Consider the following 25,895-nt stretch of genomic DNA (forward strand, 5'->3'; position numbering starts at 1 on the left):
AAAAACTTCCGCCCCATCTCTTTGCTGCCCTCAAAGGCCAAAATATTAGAGAAGTACATGAACCAGAAATTGGCTAAATTGAATTTGAAACTCCTGACATCCTGTACACATCACAGAAATGTTTTTAGGTGTAGACATATTACAGAGACGGCGCTCATAGTGGCAGCAGACAGTACCTGGCGCCAGGTAAATCAGGGCGTGGTGGCTATCCTGGTGATGGTGACTTATCTGAGTGGCATTGCTCTTAATCTTCTTCACTCCATTCTTAAAGATATGGTGCAAATGTCAGCTGTGGAGGATTCAAGGCTAGGACATTTAGCCTTCCGTGTGGGGTGCAGCAGGGTTTGTCCCTTAGTCTGACCATTTTTATTCAGTATGTCTCCCCTCTGATGGAGTTAGTGCGATCCTTTGGCTCCCAAGTATTCACCTATGCAGGTGGAACACACATTTTTGTGTCTATTTCTGACTATCTGCCTTTTATGGCTGACTAACACTGTCCAGCATCAGAATTTAAATGAAAGATGTCTTAAAGCTAAATGCGGACAAAACAAATGTACTGGTGTTTGGGGCTCAGGATTCCATCTGGTCCGATGCTTGGTGGCCGGAGGTTTGCGGCCCACTACCAACCCCAATAAAGTCTGCTAAAAATCTTGGAATCATTTTTGACAATGCTCTCAACTTTGACTCTCAGGTTGAATCATACCACCAGTACTTGTTTTTATGTCATTAGGGCTCTAATAAAAATGTTCCTTTCATTCCTCCTGAAATGCGTCAATCAGTAGTCATCGCTCTGATTACATCGTGATTTGGCTATTGTAATGCACTGTCCTTGAACATCAACAGTTCCTCTCTAAACGAACTCCAAGTGGTTTAAAATGTGGCTGTGTGCCTCATTCTGAATATTTCTACGTGTCTCTCGGCTTGAAACGGTATTTGTGCTCTCCACTGACTTCCAGTTAGAAAGCTGATAGCCTTCAAAGCGCTTTGCATGGTCTTTCTGGCATTGCACCACAAAGGACCCAGGTAGCTTAATACTCTCTTCCAATGGTACCTACCACGAAGATCTCTCTCATCATCTCTTTGCAGGAAGGTGGTTTTTCGTAGGGATCACAAAGTCAGATAGGGAGGGCAGTCCCTCTCGGCTGCTGCTGCAAAGCTTTGGAATACTCTGCCTGCTCATATTTCGGAGGCACTCTGTTGAGGAAACATCTTAAAATGTAGTTCTTCTCTTTGTAAACTTCGCCCTTAGTGCTTCTCCTGTTCTGTTGGGGTTGTTACCTTCTTCGCTCAGCACTTTGACACCTTTGGGTTTAGTACACTTCATAAATTTGTTTCCATTTTATTTCAATTAAAATCAAATATGACTTTAAATAATTGTCACTTAATTCAGTGATATCACATGCACTTAATTGAGACAAATACATTTGGAAAAGTACAAACTGTTCATTTTAAAGTCTTTATCGTATTTTTTGGGACATTTGTTGCCTGAATTACATACTTTGATCGCTTGTGTCTATGTTTTGGCTCTTGGAGACAAACCTGACTGCAGTGGTGTTGTGACCCCACCCCTTTTACAGCTTAAAGGGGGAGGGTGTTGACACAAAGTTATTTATGAGCCTTTGCTGTCTGCAGCTCTGTAGACAAAAACTCTTGAAAATACAAAAATATGGGACATTATGACAGAGGTCATGCAAGGAATGTTAATTACAACGAAGACATGTACAGGAAAAGAGAGGGAAAGGGAGTGATTGCGCAGGAAGGAAGAATTAAATGAAGGGAATATGAAAATAAGGAAGAAACTATGATGAGAAAGAAGGGAAAAAAGGATGAAAGGATGGATGCAAGAGTGAGTGGACTGATGGATGTAAGGATAAAACAATATGTGCATGAGTGAATGAAAGAAAGTGTTTGGAATGATAAAAGTCTGGATGGATGGGTGAATGGATGAATGGCCCTCTGGAAAGATGTGGAAGGTTGGATTAACAGATTGATAAAAGGAGGCCGAATTGGTGGATGGATGAACAAGAATTAATAGGTAAAAGGATGTATAAATGTTTGGAAGTGTGAGTGGAAGGATGGATGGAAAACTAATAATAAAGGGGTGGATGAATGAAATGATAAAAGGATGGATGAAAGAATGAAAAGACGGATAAATGGATGTATACATGAAAGGCTTATAGATAAACTGAAAGCGTTAATAAGGAACCTCATCTATAGTGGGTGGGGCTTACTCGCTTTGTTCACCCAATGGCATTCGAGGTATGGATCAAAGTGGGGGTGTTTTCATTTGCTGGCTACTCCCTTGCCAGACTCCCTAGTTCGGCTCAATCCAAGAATGTCTGCCTCTCCCAAAGAAATGCAATTTCTCCTACATCCCTGCTTACATATTGTGCAGAGGTGCAGTGTGAGATGCAGAAGTTAAAATGGCAGTAAAGATAAACCATTTGTGCTGTTCTGAGTAACTAAACATATAAAAGTTAGAAATATAACTGGTTGCTGTAAGAAAAAAAAGCCATTCAAACTTGCATTAACATTATCAAATCAACAAGTGAATACAAATCTTACTAAATTGAATTTAGAATGGAATATAATAATATTGTTTATGATTTTCATGAATATAGAATATTTACTAAGTGCATTAGATTTACAGGCTACAAATTGTTTATGCAAAAAAGAATAAATGATGGACAGAAGGCAAAACAATGTCATATATTCACCTCAGTACAGGGATCTGGGACTAAATCCATCGTTTTTTTGCTTAGTTTATGAAAAAAATACTTCCTGATAAATGGGCTGTTTGTAAAAATTAAACACGTCCACGCATACATTGGGTCTAAATTGTCTAATAAGCGGTCTTTTCCTCAAGTGGCCAGATTGCCTTTTAGATTTGCATTTCCAACATCAGTGAAGATAATGACTAGGGGGGGTGATAAACTGGTGTTAATGTAATAAATCATAACCCCAGCCCTTTAACTCGAGGCTTCGAACTTATCGCCCGGAAAGAGCACGTAGTTCCACCAGCGCTCTCCTGGTATTAGTTCCTCGATGTAAGTGACCAAGGGGAGGCGCTTCCTCTTTCACCTTCCAGGCTGCGCGAGCTTGGAATCGCATCCTATTCAAGCTTCGGGACACTCAGGATTAATTCAACTTTCGAAAAGCTTTGAAAACTTTGTATTTACTCTACATGACAAATGAGAGGTCATTCTGTGTAGCCAGCCAGTTCAGTGCCAGGACACACCTTGAGTAGCCATTCTCTACACAAGTCCTATCATTCATTCATCCATTCAATTCAGTAATGCGAACTGCACAGCTCAAACCCATACTAAGGAAAACATTTGATAACTGCTTGAGAAACTGACTGTTTTTAATTGGCAGGGTGCTTGTGGGATCCAGAGAACAAAGGTGAAGTACTGTAAACACTCGTTCGAGAGAGCGGGCAGTTGTGTTGGACGTCATGGACATAAGATGGTTGTAAAATGCATGTTGTGTATCCTCGGAGGCGACCTCTGTGGTTCCTAAATTCGACTAAGTCCGAACATCTCTCGTGAAAGAAACGTCCACCATAAGACAGTTTGGGACACAGCGCCCAATCAACGAACGCCTACTCAACATAGCGCCTAATCAACAAGTAAAAACGCAAGACGTGCTCCCTGAACACCCCCTAAAACGGTACGCCCAGTGGCACAGGAGGCGCTGAAGGAGCCGCAGAAAGAGCACACAGCCTGAGACAACCTGGGGGCCACACTGCTTCAGCGCCTCGCGGCTCTTCATTGGACCTCAAGTGAAAGCGGCAGCAGGCGCCTGCCGTGAGACAGTCATGGTAGTGTTTGTAAACATTCACCGGCGCACAGGGTGATGCAAGCACCGGTAACATCTACCCAGAGCAGGGGCTCTCTACCCTGTGACTACCTTTAGCTCCGCCGTTCATCCGTCCATAAAGGGGTCCCGTGCTCTCGGTGTAAAGGCCATCCCTTTAAAAACAGAGGTAGGCACTGGTGGTAGCATAGGCGACCCGTATGTCCACTGTGTGATGCAATAAAAACAACGGGCAGGTGCAGCAGGCACACAGACGCTGGGGGAGGGCAGCCCAGAGCCGTGGCATCCAGGCACAGCATACACAGCACCGCCACGCATTGCTGCCTGCGCGCTGTCAAAGTGTCATTTCCAGGAGACACAAACTTCTGCTTTACACTCTCGCCTGAGCACAGCACCCTGGCATTATTTAGTGCACGTATCTCTTCAAAAGCCTCATTCTTTACTTCAAATTTTCATAGATTTTATGTTTTCACATAAGAGCGGCGCTGCCACAACAGTCAATTTGCCGTTTCAGGGGTGAACCTCTCGTCTTCATTTTAATTCTCATTTTCTGTATAACAGTGCGTTTAAAGTCGTGACTGCTGCACATAAAAATTAAAACTTGTTTTATAGAGCCGTTGGTCTCTGTTATCTTAAAGTTTACGTGTTAAGAGATACCCTAGATGGAAACTGCGAGCTGGACAGAACTGGATAAACGGAATAACCTGTGAGCTATGGCCTGGAAGGGGACAGAGTCCTAAGAGGTCGAGCCGCCCTGCAGGCTCTGATGACCATCCCAACGCGATGTGGCAAGAGAGACATTCGAACAGCTGGCGCACGTGCAATCACAGGCGGCCTGCATTGGCCTGCTTCGTTTGTATAAAGTATCATTATCCAGAACCGCCTGCTGAAGATGCTGAAACCGTAGTTACTTGAAATGTTCACAACAATCAGCATACAAGGACTCCGAGTCCAGACGCTCGGCTCTGCCTCCGACCCTCCACGCGGCCCTGGCCAGCCTGTGACAGTAAAACATTGCTGCTGCAGCGACTGGGAGAAGACAGTCCCTCACAGTCCGTGTTATGGATAACCCAGGACGCTGACAGGTGATATCCGCAATCCGGATCCCGGAAAGACGCGGAGCCGATGTATGGGCCCATTAAGAGTCACGGCCCGATCGATGCACGCTGGAGATGCATTCAACTAATCAGGTTTTGGCTACGAGTGCTGACTGGCCCGGTTTGGAAATGATAGTCATGGGCGATAAACGAACACATTGACTAACATCGCGCGTTTGATAGGTAGGGGACGTGCTACAGCAGACAGCATGTTGGGAGCGCACACACACTGTCTTCAGGGAAAGCCCAGCATTTAATGACTTCGCCATGACTCATTTCACTGCCCCGAGGAAAGACCGGGACATAATGTGCCCCAGGGGTCCCCGTAGCCTCCTGCTGACTCTGGGAGCGCCGTGCTTTCCAACAGGCATCCCTCGCACTGTTGTCACCTGGAGGATTTGACCATCTTCCCCATTCCCCTGGCACACTTTGCCATTCTAGCTGCCAGCGTCTGGGAGTTACCATCAAAGCACATGTATGCAGTGGAAAGACGGCCCAGTCTCCAGCAGCACAGAGAGAGTGCTCGGGGGGGGGGGGGGGGGGGGAGGATTGGTCTTGTGGGGGGCTTGGGCGTAGAGCAACAGTGACAAGGTCAATCTATAAACCTGACCTGTCTGGTAGAGTACGTGTTCGTGCAAACTTGGGGCTCTGCTGAATGTCGTTTCCAAACAAGCTTTTAAAGACGCTGCTGGGAAAAGCTGTCTATATAATAGAGGACTATAGGGGAGGGGTCTTCTCCTTTGCCTCTGTCAGTGAGGCTGTGTTGACAAACCTTCCATCAGTCCTACTCGCCTTTTCATACCCAGCTAACAGCTTTAATAACTACACCCCTGGATAGAGAAGGAGTCTGGATACTTTCTTAGTTGCCGTTCTGAAGAACTTACCGATTTTTGGGAGAATGTGAAAGTTCATTTTACGTTTTCAATTGGCCCTTTAAGAAAGAGCAATATGTTTCAAGAGTTTTGCTTGAAAGGTAGGGTTCTTGCGTTATACATTATAACGCTCCGAGAGGCATGTTAACAGATGTAAGCACTTGGAAAGAGCACCATGGACAGCACCAGTTTGCCTCAGAGACCCCAGTTTACAAAGTGCACGGTAGTGTGGGCCACTACTGCAGTAATTACGGAATCTATGCTACCTCTTGGCGTGGATACAAAACCTCGGGTTCTGTCAGCTGAGGGCAAAGGGTGCAATGCGTCTTCAACATGTGCAGTGAAAATGCCCCAATTATACCAGTCAGGCATAGGTTTAGGCTATGATTTGGCTGTAATGGGGACCTCTCAACCTTGGATCCCGGGGCCACTGCACCTAAAGCACTAATGACAGCTCCGTCCATGCGTATTGTGTTTGGGGGCGGGGGACTGTGCGCCATTTTAATGGCCTGGATGAACTTAGCGGAGAAAATGCAGTTTCTAACAAAACATCCGAAGTTCGGGCATGCAGTTATTTTGCAACATCGTATAACAGGTGACAATCGCAACAAAAATAATATTTGACTGGCAACGAATTAAATTAAGGGGGATTGCAAAAAATGTTGGTGTCTGTAAGCAAATAATAACTGCTGGAAATAGCCTGAGAATATGCCATGGGAGTTTACAGGTGTGATCTTCAAACTTGCTGAGGGACAGGACCTAACCTAACCTCTCTGGGATCAGGTGAACCATGCCGAGCCACAGGGGGGGCTTTGAACCTCGGACCTGCTTACAGGGGGTATCTTATTTCACTTTGTCGTACTTATGATGTGAGCCACGCAGAGCCCCGGTGAAGGGCCCCCAGCCTTGGATCTGCTCCCAGGATGTGTCCCACCACACTGGGGTCAATATGTATAAAGAGAGCACTGGAAAGCCCAGTGAAGGGTCCCCTGCCTCGGATTTGCTCTCGATGGGTATTTAGGCCCACATAAGAGATGTGAGTCCTGAAAAGCCCAGGTGAGGCTCCCCCGGCCTTGGATGCGCTCTCAAGTGGTATTTAAACCCACTGGGTAAATGCCTATGACGTGAGGCCTTTGGATTCCCAGTGATCGGGTCAAGCCTCGGATTTGCTCTTAACCATGTAACCTCACTGGGTCATACATGTGATGTGAACCCTCAAAGGGCCCCCCAACATTGGATTTGCTCATCAGGAGGTATCTAACCCCAGTGGGTCATTAAGAGCCAAAGTTAATGCTCCCTGCCAGCATCTGTCCACAGGGAGTCAAGCACTTGTCATTCTCTCTGTTCTGAAGTTTCTACCCCTTCTTACCGGTGGAACGCCGGACGATGTTCTCCAGGAAGGTGTTCTGCGGTGCCACCAGCCCACGCTTTCCCCCCGGCATCCTGTGCGCCCAGGCGCGGCTCTGGCAGGAAGGGCGACTCGGGCTCCGATGTTCGGTGTCTCTGGGAGGCGGTGCGTGGCTGCTGCCGGGGGGACGAGGCAGTTCATGGTAACGGCGCTCCCCCGGCGGCCGTGGCTGCTGCTGAGGCTGGCTCTACTGGGACTCTGCGGCCAGCGGCGGTGCCACGCCGAGCCTGCCGCGCCCAGCGCGCCTGCGCGGCCGGGACGACACCCTGCTCCTCACCCATCGCTTGGACCCCGGCGCGCAACTAGGAACAGCTCCAGCCGAGGCTACGCGCGAGCCGAAACGCTGGCGCTGCCGCGTTCAGACGCGGGCAGGGGGCGGAGATCCGCAAAATCCAGGCAGCCCAATCCCGCCACTGAAAGATCCAGCTCCAGCTGGCACCTGTGCGCCCCACCCAGACAGTCCACAACAAGCCTCGCGCAGACCACCTACGCAGTGTGTCACCTGGCGGGGGGCGGAGACCCCGTAGAGGCAACCCAGTCCGAGTCCAGAGGCAAATAATTCCTCAGTAGAGGAAAAAGTGGGACGCTCCTTCAAGGTAGCCGCCACCACACGGTACAACCTGCCACATGTACCCCCGATTTATAGATACGATGGATAGATGCTATGATTCAAGTTTCCCTCATTTGGAAGGGTCAGCTCTTACACTGAGTCAAAGTGGACCAGTTTCCCGCTGTGACGCTCTAAAATATCTTTCTTTTCTTATACATTCTTTTGACAAATCTCCGTCTGGTCATCACGGAAGCCTCTAGTTACAGCTTTGACAACTTGACTCTGCCGTTGAGGTGGATTATTGCGCATAGACATTTCCAGTCACGGAATACGTTTTTCCTCCTGGGGTCTATTGCATACACCATACAGTAATGCTGGGATATCCGTGCACTCTGTGCAGTAATTAGCTCTCTCATACTGGTTTCCAAGTGTTCACGCTCGTCGCTCTTGCACGCCGTGTAGTAATTAATCGCCTCATACAGATTTCAAAGTGTTCATGCTCGCCCGCCACGTTGTTAATATTGTTGGCTCTGTGTAATGCACAAAGCGATGCACTCGGAGTAGATGTGAAGTAAACGCACGCACTACAGATAAGCCCAACATCTGACAGCCGTAAGCATGGAGCTGAGAACAAACGGCCACGGAGGGCCGCACACACATCCCCAGCATTTTGTGCCACACGAACAAACGATGTATTTTGAACTTGCGCCCTGGCGCCCGACTGCGTGCCGAGGGACATCTTAAGGAGTTTGGGGGGCCCTGGGCCAAACGTATTTTGGGACCCCTGTTCGGAACAGCTTTGAATTTATGATCCAATTTCATCTCTTCAATACCCTCTCTGGCCAGGCCACTGACAGCGCACAGGAACACAAGCCCAGATTTAAAATATGTTTACATCCAGTATTCAGGGATAGTGATGTGTTTTTTTAATATTGTAACACTGCAGCAGCTCGCTGACATTACTGCAAATAATCAGTCAGTCAGTCAAAAAAGTCTTTATTATGATTATTCATCTTAAAAGACATAAATATACAAATAAAAACAGTATAAAGTACCACACCGTAAATTGGATATCACAAAATATATAATTAGTACACAACTACAGTTCATTTAAAAGATTTAAAATATCCATATAATTCATCTAAAAGGATAAAAATTGAAAGGTTACTGCAGTCCTCCATTCCTTTCGCGAATAGCCCAAGACCAGCTTAAGAATTTGGCTACCCCTACAATAATTGTTCCATTGTCACCAATTTTTAGAAGCCTATTAGCAGTCATAGCGGAGGTTGTACCGAGAGTTCTACTCAACGGTTTAAGCCATGTACTCCTAGGTAAATGGTAGGCTGGACAAACATAGAGAAAGTGGCTTACATTTTCGATATGGTCAGGGCAAAAAGGACACCTGTCTCCCATGCCAGTTTTCCATTTGCTGGTGAATTTCCTGAGTGGGAGCGTTTCCACCCTAAACTGATGGTACAGCCTACGATCTCTAGGTTTGGTAATTAAATCCCAGTAGGTTTCGAGAGATGGTTCGTCTTTTAAATCCCAAAAAACTCTAGTCAATGGGGAGCCTACCAATGTGGAGTGTCCCCTAGATTTTACTAAGCTCCAGCATGCTGCTCTTAGGTCTGTTTTTGTTGGTACGACAACCGTTTCCGGGGACATCCAGAAATCCCTCATTCCCATATCAATGAGAAGGCTTTTGATAGTTTTTAGCCATAAGATCTTATTTTGGTGGTCCAACCCCCTTACTTCAAGTAAGGCCTTTGAGAAGTGATGTAATTCAGGGGTGGACCACAACCTTCTCCAAAAGAGCAGCATTCTAAGCTTTGCAATATCCTCAATGGGGTTACAACCAAGGTCAAACAGTAGAGGGATTCGTGGGGTCGATCGTGGGAGGCCCACAATTGATCTTAAAAAACTATTTTGGGCCTGAGATCGGACAGATTACTACAGCCCCAGATTTCAGCACCATATAGGATAGCGGGGACTATTTACAGGGAATACAGCTTAATTGCTGGAGCCAATGGTTTGGTTAAAGATATCCTATGTTCCCTTAATAGGGCTCCTGCTAGCTGTGAATGTTTCAAGGCTAAAAGCTTCACCTGAGGGGTCCAACTCAACTTTTCGCCAAGGGTAATACCGAAATAAGTAAAAACCTTGGCCTGCTCCAAAGGCTTCCCACCCATAAAAACTTTAGCCGAAACGTCACCTGCCCCATGGAGTACCATAAATTTTGTTTTCTCCACATTTACCTCTAGCTCGTGTTCGCTGCAAAAGGCCTCAAAGCGGGATAAGGCCCGCTGCAGACCCTGTCGTGTTTTAGATAGAATCAAAGTATCATCAGCGAACATGAGCAGGGGCACCCTTTGGCCAGCCAGCTTTGGTGCATCAGTGGGGTAATTATCAAAGTACTGTACAACCCCGTTTATGAACAGTGAAAACAATGTTGGGGCCAGGACACACCCCTGGCGGACTCCTTTCTCAACCTTGAATCTTTCGGTAACCTCTCCTGGGTTCCCCCAACGAACCTGGGCATAATTGGAGCTGTGAAGCTTGATCACGAAATCAACTAATTCCTTGGGCATCCCTAACCTTAATAAGACATCCCATAGTTTGGATCTGGGGACAAGATCGAATGCGGATTTTAAGTCCACAAATGCAGCAAAAATAAGCCCCTTACCCAAAATGACCTCCTTCCAATAAAGTAAAACAAACTTAAAAACCTGTTCCAGTGTTCCCATGTGAGCCCGAAACCCTACTTGGAGATTAGATAGTATGTTTTTTTCATTCATCCAACTTTGGATTCTACCAAGGATAACACGGGCAGTGATTTTTTGCAGCGCATCGATAAGACTGATTGGCCTATAGTTGCCCGGTGCAGAACGATCTCCCTTTTTAAAAATCGGGATTATTTCTGCACCGGACCAGGAGTTGGGGAATAGAGTTCCCCTTGCCAGTGAGTTCATCAGATTTGTTATATATGGGACCCAAAGGTCACCATCCTGCCTGAATAAATCCGCTGGGATGCAGTCAGGACCAGGTGCTTTACCACTCGGGATGTTCTTCAGGACCACCTCAACCTCCTTGGTACTAAACCTTAAGGGGACCTCTATGGATATAGGTGGAACAAAGGACACCCGTTCTAGGCCCTGCTGGTATTGGGCTTCAAAATGAGCAACCCAGTGATGTGCGTCCACATTATTGTTTGGAACTGGCGACCTGTGTCCATTCCCCCATTTTATTAAATCCCAAAACTGGGACATATTCCTGCCTTTACAGGCTTCCAGCAGGTCCTTCCAACGTCCCTCGTCCCACTCTCTTTTGGCCTGCTTTAGGGTGGATTTATACAAAATCCGGGCCTGTTTAATCGAAGAGTGAATCCTAGATTTAATAGCAGACAGGAGGGCTTTATGTGTGGACCTACAAAGCTCATTGTACCAGGAAATAGGTTAAAATTTTGGGTCAGTCCTCATAGGCTTAGAATTAATAAAATAAGTCTTCAGCCTACTAGTGAGATCCAAATGGATCGATGGCAATTTATCATTAAGGATCTCTTGTGAACTACATTGGTTAATTTCTCCTAGTGCTCTTGTGACCAGGGCCCTAATTTCTAGCACCTTTGTCTCATCGAGTGCCACCATGGCCCATTTGACCCGCCTAAAGTCATTACCCAAAATTATCGGGGCACCACAACTTGCTGTGTTCCCACCTGCCGTGGGGTTAAAACCTTGAATGTCCAAAGTGAGGACCAGAGGGTTGTGGTCGCTTTCGATGCGAGTTTGTACGACCATGTCTAGCACAATGTGCCAGATCTCCAGATTAACTAGAATATGGTCGATCCTGCTTTTGGTGCGACCGTTGTCAAAGGTCGCTGCACCCAAGGCGTCGGATTTGGTCCTGCCATTTGCTGCTCTAAGGCCCCATTCCAAACACAAGCCTTTTACCTGGAGCGCTACCTCAGTCCATTTCTTTATGGGTTGTAAATTCAACTGGGGCACGCCCCAGAAGGCGTCCTCCTCCTCACTCAATCTGCCATCGTCGCTATCCAGGGGTTCAAAGCATGTATTGAAATCCCCCATAATAATCAGGTTGTTGTTAAAGGGGCCTTCCGCTAAAAAGGTTTCTAGTGCTGTGATGACCTGTGAACTCTTACCACCCGCTTGGCCCCTAGCGTATATGTTGAACAGGAATAAGTTGGGGCCATTCTGGAATATAACTTTAATTGCCAAGATATCCGGATTTTCAAGGGGAATCACATCTACGGTGACCCCCTTGGTTTGCCTAACCCAAAAGGTCAAACCCCCCACCGTTCTCCCCCTATGTCCCCTGATTGCAGGTTTTGAGAAATTTAGGTATCCGACATGGAAGATGTTCTCCACAGCCCATGTTTCTTGAAATGCCCAGATGTCAACTTCGTTGATTAATGATAACCAATATGCAAGGCCAGCCTTAGATTCCAGCCCAGCAATATTCCAAGAAGCAATAGCCATGGATTCCCTCAGACCTGTATTAATCGGGCATCCAACGGGGATTGATGACTCAACAAGAGGGCTACCTGAGACCATTAGCAACGGAGTAGTTATCCTAATTTGAGCATCAGACTCTAGGCAATTAGGTTGATTAGCTGATGCAGGCTCTACAATGGTACTAATACCTCCTTCCTCAGAATGCCCTAAACCACCCGACCTCTGTCAATCAATGTCTTCTAAAGAGGACAGGACCTCAAAGCGGTTAATAGACTCAATTCGTGGATCTGGTCTATATTCAGTCCCCCTGTAAGTTCGAATACCCCTTTGTTGCCTTGCCACATCCTGTTTATAGAAATAGCCTAGCGGTAAAATACTGATAGACAACCAGTCATTAGGGGTATTAACAGCAATCTCAAGTATGTGGCGGACCAGTTCAGGTGACCTAAAGCTTAGGACCACACAATCCCCAGCTAAGGTTTTATCCGAGTGGCCAACCCAGTCTATCCGTCTGACCATTTTGAAATCCATGTACAACCTATCACCAATGCCGGTCTTTTTGTTCAAATAATGTAGGGCCTTATTTCTAAGGGACGACCAATGCTCTTATGTATCCACTGGTAGGGGGGGGACATTTGCCAGGATAATGGTGTAAGGAGTTGCTTGGGGGGGCAGATGAAGGAAGGGGTGCTTGGGATAATCACCTAAATTAGTGTTGGCAACCTGCCCTCGGGGGTTCTTAAGAGTCAAGAGTGTTTGATTCGAAGGTACCACTACGTTAGATCTTACTATTGGCACGATGGTCCTTACTTTCCCCTCTTTCCTTGCCACATCCCCCACTTTATTTGAACATATCATGACCCCAGTCTGTTCACTACAGATGTCGTCTACCATCACCGAAGAAGCCCCTACTGTAACTTGCATGGGGGGCTGTAACATGGACTCTGCAGTTACTCGATCGAATGCCTCCTCTATCTTAGCTAACCTTTGAACAACCAAATCCAGACGTTTGTAGAACGGCTCAAGAATGATTGCTAGATTTTCCTCCAATAGGGTAGTAAAATCCCTTTTGGTCAAAGAGCAGCTTATAACAGGAAGATCGCTAGGGTGCGTGTCATAGGTTGGAGTGTTAGAACCACCACAAACAGGAGCCTCTGTCGAAACTTTGGCAGCAGTAGGTTTGATTTTAGTTTTAGTAGTACTACGACCCTTCTTTAGTTTGTTCTGTGGATCCTTACCTTTTTTTCCCACCGCTTTCATCCCCCTGGTCTTAACCCTAACGTGACTGACCTGACTACTCTGAGTAATAGAGGTGGAGGGTTGCTCAGATGAGGTGGAAACTAGGCTATGAGTAGGGGGCCGGGGATGTTCGGTGGAATCGATTACTCTGGGTGATGGACTAGGAACATATAGGGGAGCAGCAGGTATAACCCCCCCCCCACCCCTAGCAACCTAGGGTCCAGAGAAAGTCTCCGCTCAGTAGCATCGATTTCATGGACCAGCAGGGATTCAGCTCGTACTAAAAACGCATCCAAGGTGCCCACCACCTTGTCCCCAGTTTTCCATCTTGACATTTTTGGGTATAATGCAAAAATACAGCCAGCGAGCTTAGCTACCACTCAAGGATCGTGGCCACTCACCAGCCTGATGACAATCACCACAAACTGTACAGCGAGTGGCCCAACCCAGCCTCTTTCAGCCTCTGACGGCCGTAGACGGCCCGCCCTTTGTCCGGGCTTCGTCCGGCACGTCCCGCGCACGTCCCGCGCACGTCCCGCGCAGCGGGTGCCAACTGAGTCTTAAAGGGGCGTCAACCAATTGGGAGGTAGGCGGGGAGGAGCACAGCTGCTAAACCCCACGGGCTCCTGGTAGCTGGAGTCCCGTGCGGCGCCCTTCTTCCCAGCAGCGTCAGCTCCAAACGCGGCAACACCAACAATCGCAGCCCCTCCTGGGACAGCGGTAAGGCAGCAAGCAAAGGGCAACCAGGAACGAAGCGGGACCCGCGCCAGCGGGTTCCGCAAGGTTTTTAAGAGCGTTTGTGCCGGTGGGCGGGGAGGAGCACAGCTGCTAAACCCCACGGGCTCCTGGTAGCTGGAGTCCCGTACGGCGCCCTTCTTCCCAGCAGCGTCAGCTCCAAACGCGGCAACACCAACAATCGCAGCCCCTCCTGGGACAGCGGTAAGGCAGCAAGCAAAGGGCAACCAGGAACGAAGCGGGACCTAATCTCTATGACACCATCCCATTTCTCATACGTGAAGCAGTCCTATTTAGATCGAAAAACACTTTTTTTTAAGTATGTTGCATGAAACAGAAACATATTTTCCTGAAAAATGTCTCTAATAGATTCTCACACAACATCCACATTAAAAAAAAATCAAAGTGGAACGGTCTGTTTAAGAATTATTGGAGGTCATCAGGGCAACACTCTGCAGAACTAGCTGGGGGCCCTGTGAGAATCTGGGGCCCTGGGCCCAGAGCCCACCTTGCCCATGCCTTAAAACGTCTCTGCGTGTGCTTAGATGTGGGCTGGTACCTGCCACTCAACTGCAAATCCGCAGCCTTTTACAGCTCTACCAAAACCAAAGCAGAAATATGCATAAACAAAAGATTTTGAAGACAAAAGCTAAAAGACTGGTGCCTTCACACACCGAGTAGGCACTTTATTTTTACATTCATAACTCTGTTTAGCATGGTTACTCCACTGCAAGGGATCCCCTTTAGTAACACATCAGTGTTTATGGGGGAAGGGAGAATTTAGTTTTTCCTTCTTGCCACATTACCAATTTTCTACTTGAGTTTTCACTGCCCAACCTCTGTAATTTCTGAATAATTCATGTTTTGAGAGTTTGCTGTTAATTACAGGTCACCTATTCATGGCACATATCTTTACCTAGGTGAAATGCTGTCGTTAAGTGAACATATGGAAGTTTGTAATCTGGGAGACTAGCCAGTGATTGGTAACCTGTGGTCCATGGGCCCCTTGGTGTCTGTGACGGCTACTAAGAGGGTCTGTGAGTGTTTAGACTATTACATATTAGGAGATAATAAAGTACATATACATAAAAAAAGCAAAATTGAAAGTTTTAAAACGTTCTGTAAATGTGTAGGAATTTGAAACTGGAAGCTAAAAAGTAAGTTAGTTTCCTTATTGGGATTGGGGGAGCAGTGAAAGTACAGCAAACAGAACCTAGCATGGATGATTCGTGGCCTCGATTCAAGCAGCACTGATGCAGCACTGGTATGCTTGGGCGAATAGAGCGTATTCTGTAGGAAGGAGGAAACATGACAAAGTGATATGCTAGTGTCTATTACATCGCTTCGCTTCTTAGAAATAACACTACATGTTAAAAAGCTCCAATCTTCTTCTTTGAAATTTTGATTTTCCCATATTTTTAGGTTGCAAATTAATTCAAGAATTTCATAATTTGTGTATTTGTATGTTTTTGTACTTCTGTGTATTATTTTGAGGTTCAAATCTTCAAAATTACTCAGGTGCTGGGGAGGAGGGAGGCCCTCTCTTCTGGTAGTGATTCAGTGGGGTTCACAGAAGTTAAATGTTAAGAACAGCTGGACTAGACCATAGGTTACCCATAAATACCAAGGACATTATTATGTTCTATTGCTGATGTGTGTTTTCCTTCGCCATGCAGTATGAACACAATTTCGGTCTCATATGCCAGTCTTTAATGTCTTTCTAGCCTTTTCATTGCCAGGGCTTCTATGAACTCCTATGCATTTTCTGACATACTTATGTCAGAAATTGTAGTGAAAAGGGTAGGCAAGCTTTATCTATGTGTTTTCACTTATGTTCTTCCTCTACACTTTATTAATCACCATCTTCCAAACTGTAATTGTGCAATTCCTTTTCTTTCACACTTCCTCTTTTATTGTATACCCAGTGTTTGTTCGTTCCTTCCTTCCATCCTTCCTTCCTTCCTTCCTTCCTTCCTTCCTTCCTTCCTTCCTTCCTTCCTTCCTTCCTTCCTTCTTTCCTTCCTTCCTTCCTTCCTTCCTTCCTTCCTTCCTTCCTTCCTTCCTTCCTTCCTTCCTTCCTTCCTTCCTTCCTTCCTTCCTTCCCCAGTCTCCATTTGTGTATCTCCAGATTTTCTTTCACAGTTAGCTCACCAAATGTTTAAAAGCATTTTTCTTCTTTTACTATTTTCTGCAAATGTATCTTAAACTCAAGTTGTAACCTGTCTATCTGATCTCTCATCTTTCCCCCTTATAATCAGTTTTTATCTCTCTGGGCCACCAGGATTTCCCATGTTTTTCTGCCTTTCTTTCCGCTCTCTCTCCCGCTTTCTCAATTTCTCTCTCTCTCTCTCTCTCTCTCTCTCTCTCTCGCTCCTCCCCTCTCTCTCTCTCTCTCCCCACCCCCCACACACAACACACATGTCTTGTCAGATGGTATGGAGGTCTGTGGGCTCTGCCGATGACTAGGGCAGTGGGGTGGCCCCGTAGGGGCCTTTTGATGTGGTGAATTAATCAATTTTCATTTGGATGGGCGCTGGCAGTATTTTATCCACCCCCATTGCAGATAAATCAAGACACCAGATCTTACTCCAAATGCCAGGGCCCCGGCCAGCAACGAAGCAGGCGTCCCACTCGCCTCACTTGATGCGGGTGGATGGAAGGGCAGCACGAGCAGCCGAGGACAGCTAGACAAGGCCAAGTCAATGGGAATCAACTGTCAGTGATCACCCAGTCCAGGGGCCACAGCCCTCCCAGGGTGTCAGGACGGGTGCACCCAGGCCCAGTTAGTCTCTTCGGGTGCCTGGTAATACAGACCACAGGGCCAGAGTGCCTCAGAGCAAACACTCCTGGCCCAAGCAAATAATCACGTTTTGGCCGATAAGATCGTTGAGATGAAGTTGGTAGTGCGCGCTACAACAAAGATTTGAAATGAAACTTTTTAATGTGGTTTTTTTTGGAATTTTTAAATAAAGTTTTGGAGGTGCTCCTGGGGCGACGTTTCGGTCAGAGGACGTCATGTGTGAATAAGAAGGATGACAGCACAATCATGCTTCAATGTGTCCCCCTGGGCACACTGGTAGATCTCCTTTTAGGGACGTCAATTTTTAAAAACAGATTCAATTACACATTGTGTATAGTTTTAGCAATTTTATTCATTGCGTTTCTCAATAATTATTTGTTCATGTGTACTCTAGTTCAATCACTACTCCAAGCAAATAATCAAACAGAAGAGGGGAAAAATTCAGGCATCTCCTGCAACCCTGATGGCTCTCATCTGTGTCTTTATTTACAGACCATCACAGAGTCACTCTCGGGAGCGGTGGTTACCCCTGGGTATTCACCGTCAAGTGCCACCATGCTGTGGTCTTGTCTCCCCACCACCACACCTCACTTCATTTTTCCGGCGGGGGGATGCCACACCAATCTCAGGTCTGCTCAACTAGGGGAATCTCAGATCCTATGCAGTGAGGCCCACCATTTCAGGAAGGGGCCTATGACAGCCTCCAGGCCTTTGCGCCATCGAAACATGGAAATGCCAGTTCAGTCACTGCCGTTGCCCCAGAGTGATCCCAATCTCAAGGCCACACTGCTCTGGCTCACAGGTGTCCACATGGTGTGGGACCTCCCTGGCTGCAGGTGTCCCACAGAGGTGCTCACAGCTGAACCACCATCCCAGGCTCCCTCAGGCGACCATCCCACGGCCCCACGCCTGTTGCCATGGGAATGCCAGCCACTTCGGGTGATTGTGGATTGCAGGGATGGCCAGAAAATGCACTCAATGCACATCCACCATCATGTCCAGGTGTGCTGCACTCCATAATGTATTAACTCTAACAAAGACTTCATTGACTGGAACAAAAAAGATTTATAACATTTTATTTCCAATTTTATCCCCCAAGCGGACATTTGCATTTGATAAATCTTGCATTATTTTACTTCCAAATCCATAATAGACTCTTGCAACTTAGCCACTGTTAGCGTTCATTTTCGAAGGGTCTTCCTTCTCAAAAAATAACAATATTGTTGGATATTGGGTTAGATGTTGGGGGAACCCTACTCAAGCAGCAACCACAATTCCTGTCAGGGTGAAGTCACAAGCAAACTCCACATTAACCTGTGCTCAAACCTCTGGTAGCTTGGCACAGAGCAGTTAGGCTTCACTTAGAAGCAATGTGTAAACTATTTATGCAGCACTTCAAAAAGTAATAAGGTGAAAACACCAGTTTTAATGAATAAAACAAGACCAAAACATCAAAAATGTAATCAGTAGAACCAGAGAAATGCAATTTAAAAGATTTCAGTGAAAAATGGTGCCAAAAAGCACAACGTGCAAACTCTGGTTATCTGGTCATGTTCGAACTGGGACAAATTCACAAGTTCAGGCCAACCGCTATGAAGTATGGGCCGGCTACAGGGACCCACTAATCAAGAGTACCTTAAATTCTGCTTGCGAAGAAATGCCCAGTCCTAAGTCGAGGATGCCTTGCGCAGGAGAGGCGATGCGAGGTCTGGAAAATAAATGAGTTGCGCAGCGGTTGTTCAGTGGAGCTGCGAAGTGCTAGGCGATGTCCTGGCGTGGAGATGCATCATGCTGCGGTAGTTCTGAGGATCTGCGAAGTGCCAGACAATGTCGTTGCGCAAAGATGCATCGGCTGCAATGGGTGATGCACAGTTCCTGCGTTGGAAGTTTGCACAGCAGAGTTAATGCATTGATTCCAAGGGCAATGTGTCATGCAGCAAAGGCAATATACTACTTATGCGGGAGATGCTCCACAAAGGAGATGCATCAGTTCTGCTAGATCCATATATGGGCTGGCAGAGCACCTTCAGGCCCACTTTCAATGGTCCAGGACTGGTATGGCACCTCTTTGGAAGGCAGGACTCACGGATGGCTGAGTCCAAGTGCTGGGTTCAAGGTTATTGGAAGCCAGTCATGTCCGTGAGGCTTCTGAATAGGAGACCAGTCAACTAATCCTTGGAGGCATGCAGGGGTCCTGGGTTTAGAGATGTAGGTCTAATCCTTCTCACCCAGGCAAGAGGGCTGCAGGGCAGAAAGTTAGCACTGCAGGGCAGCAGTCCTTCAGAGTAGCAGTCCAGCAAAGTGGCAATCCTTTCAACAGCACAGCATTCCTTCTTCCTGTCAGAGTCCACAGGTCCAGAAGTGTACAGAAGAGTTGGGTTATGAGGTCAAACATTTATACCTGGTGCCCGCTTTGAAGTAGAGGAAGCTTCCAGAGTTTCCCAGGCATCTCCTTCCTCCCTAACATGGCTCCAGCTTGTCTGAGGTCACATAAGACCAGGGTCAAAGCCTTTATGAGAGTATTCACGCAGAGCCTTTGTAATGTGCAAATATGGTAGAGGACAGCACCTCACTTTTGTTCACTTAGAGTGGCCCATTCTTGCCAATTCCTCTGTCTCACTGTATGGGATCTATACACAAAGATCAACTGCCAACTACACCATCAGGCAGCAGGAAGCAAATGGTTAGGACAAGAAAATGCAAACTTTCTAAAAGTGGCATTTTCAGAATTGTGATAAAAAAATCTGTCTTTACCTTTTAATTAAAATTCTTTAGACACCAAACTTGTCCTGTCTGCCATTTCCCAATTGGGAGTTACAACTTAATAAATGTAGAAAGGTAACTCCAATGTTATCCTATGGGAGTGATGTAGCGCTTAAAAGGTTGAAAATCGTAGGGGTGCGTTATATTCACTGTTAGTCGGCACCCGCATATAATCAAATGTGTACTCAGGTATTTTGTGTGCAATGTATTAAAGAATTGTATAACCTATATCGATTTCAATAGAAGTGTTAGCTATGTACAAGCATATTGTGTATGTATTAGAGAAATGCATAGAGTTTAGTCCTTTGAACAATGTGATGTTAAAAACGTGTAGTTTAGAATTCGTGTCTGTAGACTGTTTAGTTTGACCACACATGAAAGAAAGACGTAAATGTCAATACTGTGATTTAGACATGCTTGTGTAACCGAAGTAGTGGCCAGAATTCGCATATATCGTTGAGGCGAAAGGCCTGGTATTTTCTTATGTTAGCCAAGGGCAATAGGCCAAAAAGGATTTATTCCAGTAGAGGTTTTAGGCTGTAGTAAATTGCAAAGTTAAAAGATGCAGAGTATGTCTGCCTTGCATGATCTCACCCCAGGTGCAAGGACAGTTGCTCGTTAGTAGAGAAGCTCTTTGTTCATGAATTGACTTATGTAGTAAAAGCCAGACATGGGAGTGCATTGGAATGTGCCAATCGTAACTCCTAGTGCGGATGGCGTCTGGGACTCAAGGCCAAGCGATGGACGATGGAACTGGACAGCGCTCTGTGGAAAATTACTGAAAGCCGACCCCACAGAAGAGGAAGTGCAAAGGGCGTGTTCTGAGACTTGGGGTTCTGTATTAGGGAAAGCGCCCCGAGGGTGGACAGCAGATCAGAGCAGCCCAGAGCAGAGAAAGGGTAGGCGAAGAGCTAGAGGGGGCAACTTAGATCAAGCTCTCTAAGTGAAGACTTCTTAGGAAGTTTCACTCTGACACCTTTCTGACTGAGGGTCTCAAGGGATTGCTAAGTAGGGATGTCATCTAGTACAGAGTAGGGACAGAGATGGTATGGTCCAGTGTCCGTAATATCGACATTGGCTTGGTAGTTTTCTACCTCATGCTTTTAGAGATTGTGCTTTTAGTTATTTTCAGCCGTATGCGGATTCTTCGTAGAGTAGCATTTGTGTTAGTGCCTATGTACTTGCTGTGCCTCGTATTGAGGACTTTGTATCTTCAAATCTTTATGCTGATAATAAAAGCCAGAGAGCCAAGAGATTAAGTCTCGAGTCCTTAATTATGGCAGATTGTGGACAGCATTTTTGATAATTGTGTTTATTCCCTCCACGCTATTGGGCAAGTAAAAAGTTCCATCCGACCCGAGTGGGTTCTAGTAGATAATTGCGAGATACTAACATGGGCCGGAGCAGTTGGTAGCAGAGACGGATGGTTACTTCCGATAGCGAGGGACAATTAGATTAGATAAGGATAAGTGATCCTTGAGGCCCAAAAGACGATAAGTGATGGTGAATCATCAGATGGCGAGTAGCAGACGGCAGCAGATGAGCATCGACGGCGAGTAGCAGTGCGGCAGGAAGCAGCAGTTCCAGGAGTGAGTATGAAAATGAGATGTTGTAGATTGCGGTGTTGATTTGTTGTGTGATGTCTTGCGGAGTTGATGTGTATGTCGTGTGATTGTGAGATCAGGCTGTGAGCGCGCGCAGCCCGGGAGTTGAGGTGTAGAAGACACCTGAGATAGATTTTGTTGACCGCCCAAAGGAGATCGTGAGTTACCATCGATCACCTGGACCGAGAAAGGGGGAGCGAACGTGTGTGTGTATGGCAACCTAACGCTGGTCGTGGGTTGTTGTGTGTGGATCGGAGTGTTAGTAACCTATCAGTGGCGATCTGTCTGGCCGGACGGGGGCAGACGGGCGCCAATTGAGGTCAACAAGGTCAAGAGACTGTGGACGAACAGTCAAAGGCTGTGGACGGACAGCCAGAGAAGTAACTTAATCGGGTATTTCAGTGTGTGAAAGGGACGAGAGTAGGCGTGAAACGTGTTTGGGGAAGGGAACTGCTGCGAACGGAGGAAGGTGACGTCAGAGAGTGTCGCGCTGTGATAGGCCGGTTGGTGTGAGTCGCGCTGTTATTGGAGGATTTAAGAACAAGAAGTAAACAGAGCGTGAGATCGAATTCATTCGTCATGAAGTGTCTTAGGGTTTTGCGAGAATTGTGTAGAGGCGATAAACATGTGGTTGTGCGAGAGGGAGAAGAAGCCCCTCCCGAGGACACCCCAGCACATTACATGGCAAAGAATGTGGGGTTACATACTATAGTTTGGATCGAGAATTGGCACAAGATTACACAAGGTGAAGGGGAACTAGCTTTCCCGAGGTATGGCTCATTTAGACTAGCGGTGCTGTACCAGCTGAAGTCGGTGATGGGGTCCTTAAGACCCTTGCCAAGACCGGCACAGTTCGAAGCATTACATGCGTGGATTAGAGCAGCGCACGATAAGGAAAAGGGAAGAAGTCAGGAAAGGATGAGAAAGTCGATTAGGGCATTTCAGGATGCCAAGTGGGACGCAGCGGAGAAAAGATGGAGAGTGCAGACAATTGAGGAAGAGAAACTGTATCCCTTATTGATAGACTCGACGGGGATAAGGCATGTGAAAGAACAGGAGGAAGAGAGTGACTCCGATGACGGAGTATTGCAGAGATTGTTAGACGAAAGACCACCTCCTTATAATCCAGATGAAGCAGACGATAGGTGGGGTGAGAGAGGGGAAACTAGAAGAGTAACAATGCAACCCGAGACTCGAGTGGAAGGGTTGGTCTCGTTTGGAACAGAGAGTTCACGGAGTCAGTCTGAGGCTAGTGGGAGAATTGAGAGAGAGATGAGGTTACCGGATGCATTGAGGGTACCGGTCACCATTGGACCAATTGTGTCAATATACAGTCCGGAATCGGAGGAAAGTGAGAGGTCTGAACAAGTGGCAGAAAGAACGAGGAGAGAAAGCGAGGAAAGTGGGTTGGAAGGGGCAATGGCCCGACCTCCAAGCCCTGTACAATGGAGTACACCATTGGCGGCGGTATCGGACACATCTAGGGGCGAAGAGGAACAGAGACCGGTGAGACCGAGAAATCTGATGGAATCGAGATCAGATTTAAGGTCATGGGTACCGTCAGAGAGGCATCTAAACCCGAATGTGGTCCAATCGGAGAGAGTTCGGGATAACTTTAGGAGTTATTCTGCTCCTATAGAACCACCAGAAGAGAGGAGAGAGAAGGAACCAGAATGCGAATACGACGAGAGACGTGGAGCAAGTTGTCAGGTGTTGAAAGGAGCCTTGAAGGCAGGCATGATAGACATAGAAAGGCTCAAGGCAGAGGTAGACGAAATTATATATGGAAGTCTACCTCTTGAGAGAATAGTATCCTACAGTCCGGATGAACTGTTTTTTGTAGCGAAAGATGTGACTCGGAAAGCACGAATGGCACACGAGAAATTGAGGGGATTGGCGAAGGAATATGAGGTGGATTTAACCAAGACTAGGGTGTTGCAAGGAAGTCATAGGATGCACTATACCGAGCGGGAGCTGGAGGAGAAGAGGGTTGTTGGATTGAGGTCACATGCCAGAGAACTGGTTCTAGCCATGCGGCCATGGCTGATGCTTGAAAAATGGGAGGAGAAATGGTCAAAGAAAAAGACCTCTAAGGGAGCGGAAGGAGGAACTCCGGGTGAGGGGTTGTTACTAGCAAAGACCTTTCCCCTGAGGGAAGTGGCGAATGGAGGATATGTGCATGTACCATGGAGCAGGGGGGATTTGGCATCATTTACGAATGATTTTCCCAGGCTCAGGGAGAAGCCTGCAGAGTGGTACAAACAGGTTGAGCGTTTTGTTAAGATTTCGAAGGTATTGTGAATAGACCTAAATACCTTATTCGATATTGTGGTTCCGGGAGATCTGTGGAACGCATGTAAGGTTGCTGTTGATTGGCCGGACTATGAGCCTGAGAGGAATATGATTACAAATGGTCCGTCGCCAGCGGTGATGAGGCTGTATGAGAAAGTAATTACTTGGCTGAAATCGAAGGTTTCACCCCAAGACATTGATAGGGTGAAAATAGACAGGACGGTGCAGGAGCCAAAGGAGACAGTACATGAATTTTATGAGAGGCTCTTGAAGGCTTTCAAGCAGTACAGTGGTCTAGATGAGCTGGAGACGAAAGATATGGGACAGTTTGTGTCTAAGTTCGTGCTGGGTTTGAAGCCTGAGGTTAGTCTCATGATACAGCAGCATTTGATCTGTTGGCAGAATAAGCCCGTAGATGAAATCTTGCGGTATGCCAGGTCCTGCATGGATGAGATTGAGTCGAAGCATAAGAAGATGAAAGATAACCTATTGCTCATTCAGATGCAAGCTGCTCAGGGACCGCCGAATGGGGGTCCAGTGGTAAGGAGACAGGGAAACTACCAGACAGGGAATCAGAATGTGCAGGGTCAGGGAAGGCCGAGGCCCGTAGACCCTAGGACAGGCATAGATGTAGCAATACTGAAAAAGACGACTGCTTGTCACCAGTGTCACCAGGTGGGACACTGGAGGCGCGAGTGTCCCTTGAACCCCTATAATCAGCCACAGATGGAGGGAGGAATGGGTCAGGTCCCTGGGGCGGAACAGGTACAGACGGTGACTGTACCAAGAATGATGCAAGGGGGGACCGGCATCCCGCAAGTGCAGATTCCCCAGCCACCCAGGATACAGAATATACAGCAGGGAGCTCGAACTTATTTGCAGATGCCCATGTTTGAAGTAAGCGAAGAGAAGGATATGGACTTACTGGCTCGGTTGAGTTTAGGCCAAGAGGATGACTGCCTACTTAGGGCCATTTTAGAAGTAGATCAGAGAGGACCCTTTGTGGAAGCAGAACTTGATGGACACCCTACTACCTTTTTGGTTGATACGGGGGCTACCAGGTCAACTATAAGATCAGCGGTAGTTCCGGGGGTAGCCCTTTCTGGAGAAAGCATACAAGTGGTTGGAGTGGCGAACAAGAGGCTAGTTAGCCCCTTGACAGAACCGATTCCAGTCAGGATAGGAAATTTTAGGGATCGACATCAGTTCGTGGTGTGCGATTCTAGTCCTGTTTGTTTGTTGGGAAGAGACTTATTGTGCAAGCTCAATTGCACAATCTACTGTACCCCGAAGGGAGTAGAGGTGCAGACAAGGGATGACGATGCGACCTTTAAGGTTGCAAACCAGCGGGTGTGCGTGGAAATGTATCCAGCTTTGACAGTGGAGGAGCTTCCACAGGATTTGAGGGAGTCAGTATCGACCGACGTGTGGGACTTAAGTGGAGAGGAGATTGGCTTAGTCAGGGGAGTGGAACCGGTGAAGATACAGGTTAAGCCAAACGCGGAATTCCCGAGAACACCTCAGTACAAATTATCCCCTGAAACGATTGCTGGGATTAAACCTGTGATCGAGTCTATGATTAGGCAGGGAATACTGGTGGAGATCATGGGTAGTCCATGTAATTCGTCCATTATGGGACTGCAGAAACCAAGTGGGAAGTTCAGGATAGTGCAAGACCTGCGGAAAATAAATGACATAGTCGTTCCATGTTGTCCAGTGGTACCGAATCCATCCGTGATACTGTTTCAGATCCCATGTGAAGCTGAATGGTTCACAGTGATTGACTTGTGTCAGGCATTCTTTTCGATTCCTCTACATGAAGAGAGCAGATTTCTTTTTGCATTTAGACTAGAAAATCGTGTATTAACGTGGTGTTGTATCCCACAGGGGTATGCGGAGAGCTCATCGATTTTTAATTAGCTGCTAAAGAAAAACCTTGAAAGTCTTGTGTTGCCACAAAACTCTGTTTTAGTGCAATACATTGATGATCTGCTCGTTGCGTCGGAAACAGAAGACGCCTGCAGAACCGATACCATTGCGCTGTTGAATTTCCTGGGAGAGAATGGTCACAAGGTGTCTCCAAACAAGCTGCAATACTGTTTACCTGAGGTACAGTATTTGGGGCACAGAATTGAGAAGGGTAAAAGGAAGGTGTCTCCAGATCGCATTGATGCGATTCTGAGAATGCCAGTTCCCTCGACGCAGAGGGAAGTTAGAATGTTTTTGGGAATGGTGGGTTATTGCCGTCAG

At 46.9% G+C, this 25,895-nt stretch overlaps 1 protein-coding gene across 2 annotated transcripts in view; it reads right to left on the minus strand.

The window, feature by feature from the left end:
- KCNH5 (potassium voltage-gated channel subfamily H member 5) overlaps positions 1–7,468 on the minus strand; it is an 825,104-nt gene extending 817,636 nt beyond the window's left edge. For both annotated transcript variants that reach the window (XM_085626196.1, XM_085626195.1), the window contains exon 1: positions 7,155–7,468. In XM_085626196.1, the coding sequence (XP_085482322.1) occupies positions 7,155–7,227 (73 nt within the window). In that variant the 5' untranslated portion in view covers positions 7,228–7,468. The remainder of the gene's footprint in view (positions 1–7,154) is intronic.
- Between the last annotated feature and the right edge of the window lie 18,427 nt (positions 7,469–25,895).

This window comes from Triturus cristatus, chromosome 9 (genome assembly GCF_964204655.1).
Source record: "Triturus cristatus chromosome 9, aTriCri1.1, whole genome shotgun sequence".
NCBI lineage: Eukaryota > Metazoa > Chordata > Amphibia > Caudata > Salamandridae > Triturus > Triturus cristatus.